The 16,471-nt window shown below is 45.3% G+C and overlaps 1 protein-coding gene across 1 annotated transcript in view; it reads right to left on the bottom strand.

The window, feature by feature from the left end:
- Positions 1-946: 946 nt before the first annotated feature.
- Positions 947-16,471, bottom strand: part of BGN (biglycan) — a 43,227-nt gene continuing 27,702 nt past the window's right edge. Inside the window, exons 4-8 of the mRNA XM_066614792.1 lie at positions 15,232-15,445; positions 9,720-9,830; positions 9,540-9,633; positions 4,664-4,802; positions 947-1,152 (exon numbers count right to left, since the gene is read on the bottom strand). Of these exons, the coding sequence (XP_066470889.1) occupies positions 955-1,152; positions 4,664-4,802; positions 9,540-9,633; positions 9,720-9,830; positions 15,232-15,445 (756 nt within the window). The 3' untranslated portion in view covers positions 947-954. The remainder of the gene's footprint in view (positions 1,153-4,663; positions 4,803-9,539; positions 9,634-9,719; positions 9,831-15,231; positions 15,446-16,471) is intronic.

The following is a 16,471-nucleotide window of genomic DNA, read 5'->3' as shown; positions in this document are numbered from 1 at the left end:
AGGATCAGAGTGTCATGTGGGCTGGCCAGGTGGCACACTGATAAAGCCCTAGTACCTAGTGGCAGCCATGGGAGTGAGTGGGACCAGGATTGTTCCTGGAGCAAACCCAGGAGCTGAGCATAACCTGGCACTAACACTGAGTGTGATGCATTTGCTGCATGGGCAACAATTTCATTTCATGGTTAAACCAGCACTGCTGAAACAGAAACAGGAGCTATGAGATATCCCCAGGACTGTCTGCTTTGAATGTCTACAACCATTAGGGTACTTAACCAGGAGCTTAATCTGTGCATGAATTTCAAGGCCAATTCCTATGTTATGCTTTTATAGGACTACCCTTTATAGGACTACACATAGGACTACACTTGTGTATTTTGTGTACAAGTGTATTTTGTAGTGTAGCAATGTCCAGAGCATTGCATTATCATTGGGAGGGCTGATAAAATTTTGGTCATCAGAAGGAAAAAATGTACCAGAATGCCTGCATTTCAAAATACTTGTGGCCCCAGACACAAGTGAACTTGTATTACAGGGGGGTTGTTTGGGAATGCCTTGAGAACACTGGATGTCCCATGATGACAGCTTCTGATGACGGAGAACCAAAGACGTCTTGCCCACACTGCCAGCTCTGTGGCTTGGCCATCCTTGATTTAGACTGTGAAACGCCAGTCAAATTATAAAATCTGTGTCTAGTTCCCTCCATGCTTTTATCTATGTATTTGACTTCTCATTCCATTCTCTTCCCTGGGTATTGACTAGCATTGTGCCACCAATCCCATTGTTCTTCTGTTGTGGCTCCTCCCCTCTGCCTGTGGCTCCTCCCTCCCTGCCCCAAGTGGCACCCCTGCTTCCACATCACCATACTCCTGCCCTCCCCCTCCAGTATTCCCATTGTTGTCCTTTTTGTCTCTTTACTACCCCTCCCCCCCTCCCCATCACCCTCCTCTAATTTCTTTATTTCTTGTAGTTGCCAAACTGGATAGCCAGGCGGTCAGTGGCACAACGGAATGTAGCTGGTTGGACCTCCCAATAGGGGACAGGATTAGCGAAGAGACTGATGCCATGGTACGAGGCACGCTTCACCCCAAAGCCTACAGGGCAGAAATCATTCACCCCGACATGAGTAATGTTGTTGGAATGAAGGTACACAACCTACGGGAGAAGCAAGACTTGATTAAAGGTGTGATGCCAACTGTGCCTGCTTTCATCAACTCACAAAGCACCTGAAGCCTTGAAGAAGTGTAATTTGTTCAGGCCCTGCACCGTAAATTCCGGTTGTCATATGTGCTGAGGTTCTGTTGGAGTGCAGAGCAGTGGCGTAGCTAATGTTCGTGTAGCCCTGTGCCAAACTAAAAATGATGACCAGAAATGATGTCTCACCCAGGCTTTTAAAAAAGTGAAAGTGGGGGAAAATCTGCCTTCTCCCCCCAGCAGTTTGCTGCCTACTTGCTCTGCTGCCTCCTCTCAGCCAGTGGCATAGCTAAGGCATCTGCTTCCAGGGATCAAATTTTGTAGTCCCCCTCCACGACAAAGTTAAATTTAAATAAATAAAAAGTGTACCCCGTATAGGTAAGAGATACTGCTGGGGTGAAGAAGCACAGTTATTCTCCCCCTGCTAAATTTGAAAAAGTACCTTACCAAGTTCGCAGGCATAACAATATTATGATACATGGAAATGCAAGCTGACCCACATTAACACCTTATTGGTTCCCTGCTGTATCATAAAAACACCTAATTGGCTCTCGGAACAATCAGTCTCATTGGTCAGTTCCGAGTTAAGAAAATCCACTTTTTGTTACATAAAGCAGTTGTGTTTTTCTTTTCTGGTTATTTAGATGTTTAATCACATTCTGTATTAAATTCCACATTGAACGGTATATAACATGATGGTATTATTTGAAAATGCCAAGGTTTTCACAATTTTGGCCACCAGTGTCAGGCTCAGGTTCTCGCCCCCATAAAGCTTGTTGCCTGGTGAAATTGCTACCCTCTGACCATTAGTTATGCCACTGGTGCACAGAAACTGTAGATTGTGGCCCTGGTTCCGGGATTCAGTTTGCTGAGAATCTCAAATGTTGTTTTAAAAAAGCAACTTTCTAGCCCTCATGGTTTAATAGCCCCGTCCTTTCCCCCCACCATTCTGCAGCATCCAGCTGTGCTAACAGAACGTGCTGCATGTTATAGGGGAGAACGGACAGGCAGCAAGAGGTATGTAAAAAACTTTTTCTTACTTCCTGGTAGGCCACTGGATCACCTATAGTTCTCCTCAGAACCATGCCAGCTATTTTGCTGGTGCAAGTCTGAGGAGAGGAAGGGGGCAGAGTGGAATGGAAAATCTGGGAAAGGACCTGCTGTGCCTTTTTGCAACTGAGACCTACCCCTCCAGTCTACTCCCCACCACCTCTGCTGCCTTACCTGCTCCGGGCTGTTAAGTGTGCATGGCGAGCCACTGGTCTTTCCACTGGTGGCTCCCTTGTGCTTAGCGGTGGCATGCCATTTGCAGTGGCACCACACATATTATGACAACAGAATATGAATTCCATTGCTCTATCTTTATGATAGAATCTGGTCATTCAACTCTGAAGCCCGAGGAGCTGCTGAACAAGATGTATATATTCATCTTGTTAGAGGGGTTAGAATGTTAGAGGGGTTTCACTGTCCCGTCCTCACCTCTTCCTCACTTCTTCTTGTCATGAAGTGATCTGGAACAGTCACATGGTGCAGTACCCTTGGAGCCAATGGATAAACATGCTACCTGCCTGTCCACTGCCCTCTCTGACCTGCTGATGGGGTGACCACCAGGGGCTATGATCTTCAGACTCGCTGAGAAAAAAGTTAGAAGAGGATTGCAGCGGAAAGGAAAGCCACCATGGCTCTAAATTGCTTCTCCCTGCCCACCCAAAGCAGTAAGTAGACAGGGAGAGGTAATTTGTAGTCATCCCCCTTCCCTTCCTTTTCTCAACAGAAGCACAGTAAGAAGCTTTCCTGCTTCTCGCTGCTTCTGTTTTCAATGAACAAAAACAATGCATGCTGGGTTCCCAGCATGCATTACTTCTGTTCAATTTGAAAAAGAAGTGGTGTGGAGGAGGGAAGTTGCGCTGCAGACTCTTTGTAAACAAAGGAAGGGAAGGGCAGGTTCCAAATCACCTCTCCTTGCCCACTCAGTGCTTATGATCACAGGGGAGAAGCAATTTGAAGCTACAGGGCTAGATGGAGAAGGGGGGAAGCTGCCATGGCTCAGTCCCACTTACCTGCTCATTCATCTGCTCATCCCCTGCCTGCTGCTCACTTGCCCCTCCCCCTTCATCAACAGGGGTTGCAAGCATGCAGGGGCAGCATTTTATGGGATTCAGACAACATGGGGATGTGGGCCATCATTGTGTCTCCTCATTACTAACCCTCATTACATGCCAAATGGTAAATATTGCAAAATATTGTGCAAAATAAGATAAATCATGCAAATTAGCTCATGAACACAGGTTGCTGAATTCAGTTGTTACTGCAGCTTTTGGAATCTTGGCAAAGAATCTTTTTTTCTAAATATTTGCATGACACCCTATCCTCCTAGGTAAGCTATCTAAATCAGATCACTTGTTCGACTGAAAAGGTGACCTTATATATTTTCATGTATGAGCTGATAAGTCAAAATGCAAGAAAATGGAGCTTATTGTGCAATCTGTTGCCTGCTTATGCCACTTAATGAACAAAAGCAATTTGTAAATTAGTTTCTAAAAACCTGAGCTGTGCACCAAAGTGTTTTTTAAAGCAACCAAAGTCCCCCTTTCAAGCAGTTTGCTTTGATTTCCAGTAACAAGCCAAAATGTAACATTCCTCAGTAACATTCCTCTGAAGCCAAGATGAAGATGAAATTGACCAGAAAAATCAGTGAAATCCGATTGCAAAGCAGAGGGAAAGAGAACCAATGAGTGCTTTACCCAACTCCTATCTACCAGATCTGCTTTCAATAAGGCTTTTAGAGTTAATTACGCATTACCAATGTGCTTGCCATTACTTCATGCGATAGAGGCTTGTGCGTGAGCGAGTGCATGTGCATGTAAGCTGAAAGTCTCAGAATTAAAAATTCTATGCCCAATAATTGTATGTATCACTTTCAATGTTGTTTTTCTTACTGTATTGAATGTTTTCATTTGTAATCTGTAGAAAAGTCTTTTTTGGCTATGCAGCAGGATATAAAGTTTATAATTAATAATAATACCAATTCTGCATTTGTGCAATGTCTCCAAGGAATTTATGGAATACATATAGCTACACAACAACATATTCTGTTTATAAGTTTTGGTGAAAGTCTAGCTGCAGTTTTGAGGGTGGGGATGAGCCTGTAGGCAATCTGGGCCAAGAAATGTTCTGAAAAGCAGGGAGAAAGAGCAAAGCCATGGCCAGAGAAGGATGGAGAGAAGTAGGGTAGCTAAAGAGAGAATCCACAGAGGGACCCCGGTATGCACACTCTGTTAGTGTGGGATGCAGTCATGTCAGGGACAGAGAGAGCGCCAAGATAATGGCACTTGCTGTCAATTGCCTAATATCTGGAAAATTTCAGCCCAAGAAACTGTCCAAACTTGCTGGCTTCAAGGTTGGATCATGCAAAAAGTCACTCCTACATGTATTTGGATCCCTCACAAGCCACACTAAGGTTCCTTAGTACCTGCAGGAACTTGAGGCCAGGCAGCCCTGGAGGAACCCGGGATAGTTTGTTGTTATCCAAGTGCAACTCGCGTAGAATAGGCAAGAAAGCCAGGCTGCCATTTTCAATCATGCGGATGTTGTTGTGTCCCAGACCAAGCCTGTAGGGAGAAGAGAAAGGAAGGTAAGAGGGAAACAGAGAATTAAGGTTGCTAACTTCTAGTCTCTGTGGTGCAAAGGCAGAGCAAAGAAAACCTGTTCAAAATATGAGTGATGAAGGCAAATGCAGTTGGTAAAAAGGGTACTAAAAACAATGGAGGCGGGAGAGACTCCCAGGAAGTAATCTCATGGGTTGAATTAGACCTAGCGGAGTGAGCTACATGTGCCTCTGTGTGTCTAGGCTTCTAAAGCCTATATCTACTTCTGTGTTTTTCCTTGTGGAAATTTGGTAAATTCAACAAAATTCAACAAAATTTCCTTGTTTGAAATTTGTTTCAAGTTTGAAACTTGAACTTTCAACTGGAAAAAGAATGTGGGGGAAAGAGTTAAACCCCAATCCAAATCCAAACTTGAGCTCTACCCCAGAGCATCTGGGAACATCTTTTTAAATTAGGGGAGACACTCTTCACAGATCTTTGGCATGCACGTCATGTCTGGTTTGGTGCAGGGAAGCAGAACAGGAGCCAATAAGTGGGAGTCAAAGTTGGAGAAATCCCATTGAGGAGCAGGGAGCCGAGAAGATATTGTTTTGCTTTAACAAAAGAAGTGGGTGATTAACTGCAGGAAGAAGCAGGGCTGGCCCAAAAACTCCTGATCCCTGAGGAAGCATGCCAAATGCTTCCCCCCTTTACTCAACAATATGCCAGCCTCTGCCCCTCTCATTCTCCAATGCTCTAGGTCACCACTCCCCTCCCCTCCACATTTCCTCTTCCTTTCTGTCCCACCTTCCTTTTCCAATCCAAAGAGTGGGAAGAAGAAAGAGGAGTAGTGAAGACAAGTAGGCGGACAGAGCTTGGCACCTCCTCCCAACCAATCTGTTGCCTTAGGTCAGGGGTGTCCAAACATTTTGGCAGGAGGGCCACATCATCTCTCTGACACTGTGTCTGGGGGCTAAATTAATTTACATTTCAAATTTGAATAAATTAGAGATGGAACTTATATGAATGAATGAAGGTCTTGCAGTAGCTCAAGGCCTTGCACAAAGCAAGGCCAGCCTTTCCTTCACTGCCACTGCTGCATCACACACTTGAAACTGCAAGTAGTGGAGGGAGCCCTTGTCCCACAGCTCAGGTGAGAAGTCGAACAGTCGTCCTCTTGCTGACAGCAGTTGTGTTGGGCCAGCACGGGCTCCAAAAAGTCTCTGGAGGGCCAGAGACTCATTGGAGACTGGGGGCTCCCTGAGGGCCTGATTGAGAGCCCCTGAGGGCCACAAGTGGCCCCAGGCCGGGGTTTGGGCACCCCTGCCTTAGGTGACGGCTTCAGTTGGCCTCATGAATGGGCTGGCCCTGGAAACAGGCTCTTCAAGGAAGAGGGAAAAAGCAGATTCTCCTTCACTGCTGTTGTCCAAGTCAAAATGCTTCAGAGAAGGAAGAAAATTAAATTGCAAGTAACTAGCATGGCTCTAGAGGCCGATTCATGAACTGAATGTTAAAACCACTTGCTAAATAGATGAGGATGTATATGGCTCTGAGAGCATGTCTATAACTATTTATAGACTGTAACCCAAATATAAACCACAAAGAAAGACCTTGGTAAACTTGGATAGTTGGTACATTTGTGAAATAATTCGACTATCCAAGTTTACCAAGGTCATTTTTTTAAAATGGTATCCTGGAACTGGTTGCAGAATGATATTCTGAAACACTGTCCCTGTTGTTGTCTTTGGAAAAATGTTGGGTAAGCTAAGTCTCTGGGGATACATATTGCCTCTCTTGCATATACATGTAAACACATGTTCTTATGTGCTCTCCCCGTAAGTGCCTATACAGAGTGTAAGAGTTGCTGAAATGTGTGTAGAGTTGCAGCTCTTTTGTAACAAAATTCATTATGAGAGAACAGTAAGTGTCTTGCAAAGATACAGGCTCTGCAAAATGACTTACCTGAGCTGGTAGGAAAGTGAGCAGAAATAGATAGGCCAGTGTTTTAAAATTATTGTTAGCTGCCTTGGCTATCCCTGGTTAGTAAAGCAGGGTATCAACAATTTTAAATAAATATGTAAGTGCTTTCTTTGTTATGACCAGTGTTTCCAAATAGTAAAAAAAATTTTAAATGTTGAATTAAGTCTATTTTTAGCAAAATTATGAGAATTGTGTTCTTCCATAACCAAAATGGCAACAGGTTATGCTCTGGAATTAAATAATAATTCTCTACACACCTGGCACAGTGGAGATATTAAATATTGGTATGTATATGTAGGAAATATGCATAGTAACATAAAGGCTTAGTGAACCTTGGCAATATAACGCAGGCAAACCTGCCTTTGCTTTCAGAACACATTCTGAGCTGCAGCCTTGATTCACTGCCTGGTACCTACATAAACAGGATGGGAGACAGTGTTTTGGAGACGTGCTTCTTATCTAAGAATGTGTTGTGGTCAGCTAGAGCCAGCTAATGTTATCGTTGTAACCGAAAGTAACCCAGCTTGTTCTGTGCTGCTTGAGACTCAATAAAAAGGCTTGTTGGAGGCTGGGCAAACATCTTCCAGCTTCCTCCCTGCATCTACATTTGAATCCTTGTCTGCCCTCTCATTCATTGCTCTGATTCCTTGCTGCTCCAGTTTCTTCTCTCAACCCCCCTCATTTGCTTTTGAGCCTGCACTATATCTAGCAGCTGGGCTTCTGAGTCCTGCTGCTCCCAAAGTTGTTGCTACATGTATATATGCCAAATATGCATCTGGTATGCTATGCCTGGTAGAGCACTAGATATATTTGGTCTGCACAGAGAAACCATTTATTCAACATGTTAGTATAACAGCAATTGTAACTGTAACTAATAGTAATTGTAACTAATAATAACAATTGGATACCATTTAGTTATTGACTAGGGGTGTGTGAGAGAGAGAGAGAGGTTTTCCTTTTTTATAGCACAATTCTTTGCATGTATAGTCAGAACTTTCATTGAATTCAGTGAAACTTACTCCCAGCTAAGTATGTAAGGATTGCAGTCTAAGAGTAACCTGCTATATGATCACACATACACCGCAATCCTCCCTCTCTCTCTCTCTCTCACACTCACACTCACACACAGAGTTGGGGAAGCCTTTTAGCTGTCAGGCAGCTTCCTCACATGGTGTGAGGAGCACCAGTCTTGGAGGACTCTATGAGTTAGATCCACATGTGAAAGAGCCAATCCTAATTCCAAGACATCTGTAGAGTTGCCACACTTCAGGGTTTGTTCTGAAGTTTCAAGGTATTAGCCTTTTGCTTCTCAAGGTACCCAGGGGCTCTTGGCTCTGGGCAAGGAGCAAATGAGAACATTTGCTGCATTAGCTCATCCCCATGTTCATCAGAATCCATCCACCCTAAAGCATCATGCACAGTCAGGTCTCCCATTACTTATGAGGCATCACTCATAAGACTCAACTTCCAATATCAGAGGACCCTGCAAATCCTTTTCAGTATAAAAAAGACCTTCTGATGGTGATCCTCAAGGATGGTAACTTGAGTCAGGTGACTGTGATGCAAAAATCAGTGTTTTTCACTGATTTGTGTACACTCGAGTCAGTTGTGGTGATGATTCAGAAATTGACTTGAATCTAAGGCCAGTGAATCAGCACTTGGTCCCCAGGCATGTAGCCTTGAGTGACTGTGCTTGCTTACTTTTTTTGTACTGTGAAAGACCTAGTGGGGCCATCATTCAGGTTGGGTGAACATCAGGTAGGTTCCAGCCAGGAGACAGGGAAGGGTTAATGTTTGTTTTTGCATTCATGCAGGAGGGGGTGAGGTGGGAATGGGCTCTCTTGCCCATCTCTGAAGGAAATGATGATCATTGGACTAATGATGGGTGGTCTGATTTGAGGGAGGGCAGGAACAGGAGGCCAAGGGGGGGTTCTGCAGCCTTGGAATTGGCTGGAGAAGCCCAGGGGAAAAAGTAGATGGGGAAGCAGGAGGGGAAGGTTTGTAGCAATCATGTTTGTCAACAGCATGGCTGCTGTGAGCTCCCTTGTTACTTGGGAGAAGGTAGCCCCACTGAATGACTGGCAAAAATGGGACTACTCGTGAGTAGAGCTGCAAAGGATTGGGTCATCCAGATAAATCTTGTAGCTGCTGCATGTGATCCTCCTCCTTCTGTCCCCACTCCCATGCAGTCCATTCCACCTCCTCCCACCTTGTTTACAGATGGAATGGGAACAGCAGGGGAGTGGTTACAGAGAAATCTGACACACACACACACACACACCAGCAGCAGCTCTGTTTTTTTCCATGGAATTGTGGCTTACTTTTAAAGGGAAAAGGTTCCTGACTTGAGCCTTTAGGAGTCACAAAAATGCTCTGGGCAACTTGGAAAGTGCCTTATGACTTGTTTTTTAGTTGAGTCATTTGGGGGGGGGGGCAGAGACTTGACTCAAGTCAAGCCACAACTGATTTGCCCATTCCTGGTGATCCTGTACCTGCATATTCTTCTCTGGTGGTCTTTTACTCTTTTGGGTGGTGGCTGCAGCTGTGCTTCCTCACTAGAAAGGTGGTCTTGCTCTGAAGCTAGGCAGGCTCATTTCATTGGACATCTGATGTTAGCCTTTGGCAAGACATGGGGGGTAGAGATGACTTATTTTTTTAATTCACACCACCACAGTATGTGGGCCTAAAAGAGCTGCAACAAACCACAAAAAATTTCCTAACCCACAGGTTTCTGATGACATCATAGACATCATCACAGAGTAATTTTCCAACTTGCAGTACCTGTAGACCTTGGAGTAGCGGATCAGATCCTCTAATTCAATTGCCTGAATCTTGTTATGGTCTAGATGTAGCTCATTTAGAGTTTCAGGTAGATCTGGGGGGGAGTGCAAGAAGACTTAAGTTAACAGTTGGCTGCAGCTGGGTGGGGGCATTGCTATGATGAGAGAAGAAATGCATTACCTTTTGGTACACCAGTAAGTTTTGCTTCTGAGATTCTCAGGTAGTTCAGCTTTAGGCCGTCAAAAGCACCAGGTTCAAATCCACTATTCTCTAGGGGATTCCCACCCATCTCTGTAAAGTGAGAAACAGGGTCATGTATAGGATCAAAATCCTTCTTTAATAGCATACAACATAATAGAACTCATCACAATAAACACCAACATGGTAGAACTTTTCTACAGCCTTTGTCCTATTTTCTTCAAGTCTCTGTAAAATGACCAGATGCAAAGAAGGGTCTGGATCAGGCCCCAGTGGTGTAGCTAGCAAGGAGGGGGCAGCTGGTACCCTAGGTACCAGCTTTGGGGTGGGTGACACAGGTGACCAAAATTGCTAAAGTTGCAGTGGTTAGGAATAATACCATCATGGTATATACTGTTGGATGTGGAATTTACGCAGAATGTAATGAAGAAAACTGGAGTAAAACATCTCAATTCTATAAAAAGTTACAGCCAAAAAAACAAAACAAAAATGCATGGAAAGTGAAAATGAGCCCTATGGCGCATTAACTCATGAGTAGGCAGACTTGCCTTAGACCTGAGGTATTTAATCTGTGCATCCCAGCCCCCTAGGGAGGTGTGATTAGCCTCCAGGGGTGAGGTACCTGGGGTGGCTGTAGCTGCTCAGTTCAGCTGTACGTGCTGCCTGCTGACTTGCTGCTTTTCTGCAGCTGTGAACAAGGTGGGTGGGGCAGTGTGAGGTGGGGAGGGCATGTGAAACATGGCGGGGGTGGGTGGGAGAGAAGGCTGGCTGGGCAGCTGCAGCTGAGGTGCTGCATCTCATCGGCACAGGGGACGCTCCTGGCAGGCTTCAAACTGGGAGGGAAAAGTAAGTACAGGCAGCACAGTGCTTTTCTTCGCTTGGGAAATAGGGAGCCCAGCCTGCTCTTAGTGGAAGGGGGGTGTCCGAATGCCACAGCCTGCATTCCTCCATCTTGCCTGGGGGGGGGAATAGGAGTGGCACCTGTATTTGCTGGGGTGCATGTGTGTGAGCAGGCCCCATCTACTTTGGGGTGAGTTGTAATCTTGCTCTGTGTGGCTGCAATCCTGTCCACACTTTCCTGGGAGTAAGCCCCATGGACTCAAATGGGACTTACTTCTGAGTAGACCTACATAGGCTTGGGATCTGTGTCAGCTTAACCAAAGATCCTCACCTTTCTCTTTTTCCTCCCCCTTCAAAAAAGAAAAAAAAGCCACTCTTGATGGTTTTGTCTCCAAAAATTGATTAAAAAATAAAAATACCCATTCCTTTTCAGCCTTCCCCCTTTTTCCTCCTGCCTCCTTTTGGGGGGGGGCACTTCCCACGTTGGCTGCTATTGCAAGACAAAAGGCACAATCCTAGCTAGGTCTACTCAGAAGTAAGTCCTATTGTGTTCAATGGGACTTACTCCCAGGAAAGTGAAGTTAGGATTGCAGCCAAACACTTTCTGGATCTCAGTTTGCAATTAGCAGATACGCACAAAACAAAGTCTTCCCCTCCCCCAGCAAATTCATCACTTCCCCCCCTCCTTTTCCAAAACCCTCCAGGTATGCTGCTAACAAACTCAGGGCACAATCCTAACCAGGTCTACTCAGAAGTAAGTCCAATGGTGCTTACTCTCAGGTAATTGTGGTTAGGATTGCAGCCTCAGATTGCTGGCAGCTGTTTTTTGTTTCTAGTGTATAATTATAACACCTTCATCCCCATTTTGGGGGTAACTGAGGTAAGGTGTTGTAATGGGGAGTCCTGGCCAATGGCCACAAGGATCAGGGGAGTGGCTGGCCAGAAAAGTTTGAGAACCACTGCCTTAGACCAGGGGTGCCCAAACCCCAGCCCTCGAGGCCTCTCAATGTGGCCCTCAGGGAGCCCCCAGTCTCCAATGAGCCTCTGGAGATTTCTTGGAGCCTGCACTGGCCTGACACAACTGCTCTCAGCGTAAGGGTGACTGTTTGACCTCTTGCGTGAGCTGTGGGATGAGGGCTTCCTCCACTGCTTGCTGTTTCACGTCTGTGATGCAGTAGCAGAAGGAAAGGCCAGCCTTGCTTTGTGCAAGACCTTCATTCATTCATATAAGTTCATCTTTAATATATTTATTTATGTAAACTTATGTAAATTTATTTAAATTTTAAATGTAAATTAATTCTTTTTTTCCCCAGCCCCCGACACAGTATCAGAGAGATGATGTGGCCCTCCTGCCAAAAACTTTGGACCCCCCTGCCTTAGACTATCAGAAAAGGCAGGCTGAGATGAATCCAATGATACCAGAATGGTCCCGATTTCGATGAAGACAGCCCCTCAAAAACACCCAAGAAGGAAGTCCCTCACTCCAAGCTAATGAATATATTGAGCCCTATGTAAAGCGAAACTAAGCCACACTGTCACATTTACTCATGTGTAAGCAAACTTGCCTTGGCTCATGGTCAGGTCAGGCAATGTGAGGCCATCAGAATGATCCTGATCTGATGAACACAGATCTCAACAAATGCTCCAGAAGGCAGCCCTCCCCCATAAAAAGAATAAAACAGAAGCTTCAGCTGGTGAGTTTTTTTCTATTTTAGACTTGTAAAGCTAGGTGGGTCCCCATAGTGATATGCTTGAAATATAAGAACTTAAATTGAACTGGGCACTGGGTAGGACTGAAAATCTCACTGACGTTTTATAGGGGGGGGTGTTATTTGTAGGCAGGCTATAGAGAAAATTCACTTGGTGGAACAGGGCTGGCTTCCCCTTATTTATTTGTTTTTCTTTAATTATTATTTTTAATTTGCTTGATGATTTCACTTCCAGCCATGATATCACTTCCGGTGGGTCCCAGCCATATTATCATTCTAAAAAGTGGGTCCCAGTGCTAAAAGTTTGAGATCCACTGCCTTAACTCAAAAGGGATCAGTGAGATATCTTTGGGGGAGGGGAGTGACACCCTAGTGACCAAAATTGTGGAAATCACAGCTTTTAGAAATAATACCATCATGCTGTACCATTTGATGCAGAATTTCTTCTATTGCTTGTGAGGAAATGTTCACTGCATTTATTTTCTGGCCATTATTATTATTAATTTCTTGTCATATTATGATCTCTCACCTACCTCACAGGGTTGTTGTGACGATGAAATAAGGGTAGGAACCATGCATACCATCCCGAGCTCCTTAGAGGAAGGGTGGTATAAAAACATGAATTAATTAATTCTGTCATAAAAAATTTATGGGCCCCAGATGTCAAATTACCTAGCTACACCGCTGTTGGGCCCTCAGTCTCGGAGAGACTACAGCTTTTGGTACCAGCTGCTTAACCTCCCCAGTGATTGCAAAGCCACTGAGAAACTTGGTGAGGCGGAGCTGACAGGACAGGGAAGGTCCTGCTCTATGTCCCTGCTCTGCACCACTGCCACAGAAATCCCTGTGCAGAACAGGAGATTCTGAGACATGCTCTGAAATAGTTCCCTAGGAATTAACATCCTCTGTGAGCTGATATTCTGTGCCCTGCTATGCATCCAACATTCCCCTGTTGCAGGGAAAAAGTAATGGTAGGCAACTGTCTTTTAGGGAAGCTTCTCCATTATTCTCATTGGGATGCCTTGGATGATGCTTCATCCACCGACTCCTCTTTGCAAATCTTCAGTATGAACATGCTCTGAGTGCAGATGACCCACCCACTTCCTGGCATGCAGGTGGAAATTACAGGTGGAATGGGTTTATGGGGGGGTGGTGGTGGTCCTGAACTTCTGCAACTGGGAAAATTCATATTGTGTCAAATCAACCAGAAACACATGATCTTACACAAATTGCATAGTTAGGCAAACTGCATTGTTGGCAACCTTCAGTCTCGAAAGACTATGGTATCGCGCTCTGAATGCATATAGTCAAGCAAATAGCACTACAGCTTGACACTTGGGGATGGAAGAAAAGTAAGGCATTGGTTCTCAACTGCCTCCTGCTCCCATTGCCAGCTGTCCCCCATGTTTTGCAGGCAGGATGCTGAGCTTTTAAGTCCTATGCATTCTACTAAGAAGTAAGTCCCATTGTAGTCAATGGGGCTTACTCCCTGGAAAGCATGGGGAGGATTGCAGAGCCCAGTCCTATGCCTGCCTACTCAGAAGTAAGTCCCATTCTAGTCAATGGAGCTTAGTCCCAGGAAAGTGTGGAGATTGTAGCCTAAATCTCATGCTTTGGATTGCTGGGAAGACTTGCTTGCTGGGCTGTTTTGCTTGTGTAGGCTGGAGCACAGAGAGCCTGCAGCATCTCAGTCTGAAGATGCTGAGATTCTGAAAAGGCAAACCAAACAAGCTGGAGGAAAACGCTCATGGGTTTTTTAAAGCAATCCCCCTCTGTTACTAGTATGTGAGAACAAACAAACAAGTTTCACTTTCCATGGAGCTCAATACATTCATCAGCCTGGAGGGAGGAACTCCCTTCTTGGGTATTTTTGGGGGGCTGCATTCATTGGCTTGGGACCATTATGGTGTCACTGGATTCCTCTTAGCCTGCCCTTTCCAATAGTCTAAGACAAGTTTGCCGACTCATGAGTAAATGCATGATATGGCTCAGTTTTCATAGGGCTCCATGCATTTTTGCTTTTCAACCATAACGTTCGATAGAATGGAGATAATTCATTCTGGTCTTCATTGCATTCTTCCATAAATTCTGCATCCAATGGTATATAGCATGATGGGGTTATTCCTAACCACTGTGATGTTAGCGATTTTGGTCTCTTGTGGTGTCACCCCCCCACAAGGCTGGTACGTAGGGCAGACCATCACCACCCCTGCCCCTCGCTAGCTACGCCACTGGAGCATGCACCCTCATGGGATGCCCCCAATATAATACAAAACAAGAAAAAAATACAAAACAAGAAGGATCATTTCAGTAAGAATTGCCTCACCCAGTCTGGCCTATAAAGGGGCACCCTCTGATAAGCTGCCTTGCCCTTAGGGGAGAAAAGCGGAATATAAATTGAATAAATAAAATCAATAAATAAATAAGCTTCCAAAGACCTCAGACGTCCCCAGGACAGGATAGAAAATTATTTGCTTGGAAGAATGCCCACTAGAATGAGACTATGATTGAGGGCTGAAAAATCATGGGTGATGTGAAGAAAAACAAACAAGACAAAATAATGTTGAATCAAAATAAGGGGTAGTGTTTTGCAGGGAGAATATTCATTCCTGCAAAATGCCTATTTTTATCATTTTTTGGAAAACTTTTTGGAAAATTCTCTTGGAGATGTATTGCATAGGTCAGTGCTTAACCTTAGCAAATGTACATTATATATTTATTATGGAGTTTTGTAAGCCACCTTGGGCAGTTGCTTCAATATGGGAAAGGCAGGGTATAATTGTAAGTTCTTCAAATTAGACAGAGAGGCAGACATAGGATGGGCTGCTCTTATTTATCTACCATTTATCTAAATGGGAGAAGAAAATTTCTGGAAAGGGGCAGTCCTCAGAGGTTGCCTGAGGGAAAGTGAAGTGGGAATCAGTCTCACAGCATGCCCTTCTCACCAATGCAATTCATGTTGTTGAGCCCATTGAAGACATCCTTAGAAACCTTCTTGATCTTATTGTCATGGATGCGGAGTTCAACCAAGGATCTGGGTAGATTAGGTGGGATCTCCACCAGGTTGTTCTTGGAGATGTAGAGTTTCTGCAGCTTGTGCAGAGGGCTGAAGGCCTTTGGATGGATCTTGGAGATCTTATTGTTCACTAGTACCAGGGCCTGTAGACACAGATACACAGACAGATCTCATGGCGGCAAGGTATTTGGGTCACATACAGTAATGGAAGGGGATCATCATCATCCAAATAGCAATGCCTAGTCCCTCAAATGGGTCGCTGTGAAAGAGACTTTGAGACAATTTCACCTATTCCAGTCCAAAAAGGGGGCAAGGTAGGGAGAAAACCTTTAGTCATGAAGAGGCCCCATTTAATGATAGACAATAGGCATTGCATATAGAGAAGGAGCTAGGCTGCATCACCATTTAAAGGATCTTGAGTAGCAAGGCTGAGAAGATCTCTGCCATTGCCATTCAGAGGAGACAAATACAGTACTGCAGAGAGGCTATTGGTCTGACTCAGTAAAAGGCCGCTTCTTCTGCCTTTAAAAGTGGACATTTAAACTGTGGGGAGTCCTCACTATTTCAGTCTCACAGTTCAGGTACATGCTGGAAGAGATGCTTTGAGAGAGTTCTGTAAGAGTTCCATCCACTAGGGCTGCGGTTTTCAAACTCCCAGGGAGTTTGAAAGCCGCAGTAAGTTCTTCCGGGGCTGGAGGGAGGCAGCGGGGGTGGGGGGAAGGCAGCAGCACGATCCTGGGGATCCACTCAGGGGGGGCTGCAGGGGCTTGGGTACACTTACCAGAGCCTCCTGCAGCCTCTCTGGGGTGCAGGGAGCCCTGCGCGGCTATCTGCAGGGCTCCCCAATGCTTGAAAAGAAAGTGGAGCTATCGTGTTCCACTTCTGATTTAGCTGAACTGGAGCACGATTGCTTCACTTTCACTTGTGAAGCTTTGGGAAGCCCTGCAGACAGCCGCACAGGGCTTCCCACACCCCGGTCAGCTGCAGGAGGCTCTGGTAAGTGTACCCAAGCCCCTGCAGCCCCCCTGAGCAGCACGATCCTGGGGATCGCACTGCTGCCTCCTCCCTGCCTCCTGTCTGCCCCTGCCCCTTAAGGGCAAACAGGTCAGGGTCCACAGGCTGGGGCATTGTGACACCCCAGTCTGAAAAGCCCTGTACTAGGGAGATAA

Source organism: Tiliqua scincoides, chromosome 2 (genome assembly GCF_035046505.1).
Source record: "Tiliqua scincoides isolate rTilSci1 chromosome 2, rTilSci1.hap2, whole genome shotgun sequence".
In the NCBI taxonomy this organism is placed as follows: domain Eukaryota; kingdom Metazoa; phylum Chordata; class Lepidosauria; order Squamata; family Scincidae; genus Tiliqua; species Tiliqua scincoides.
The sequence above is the reverse complement of the archived record's forward strand: the minus strand, read 5'-3'. Positions and strand labels throughout refer to the sequence as shown.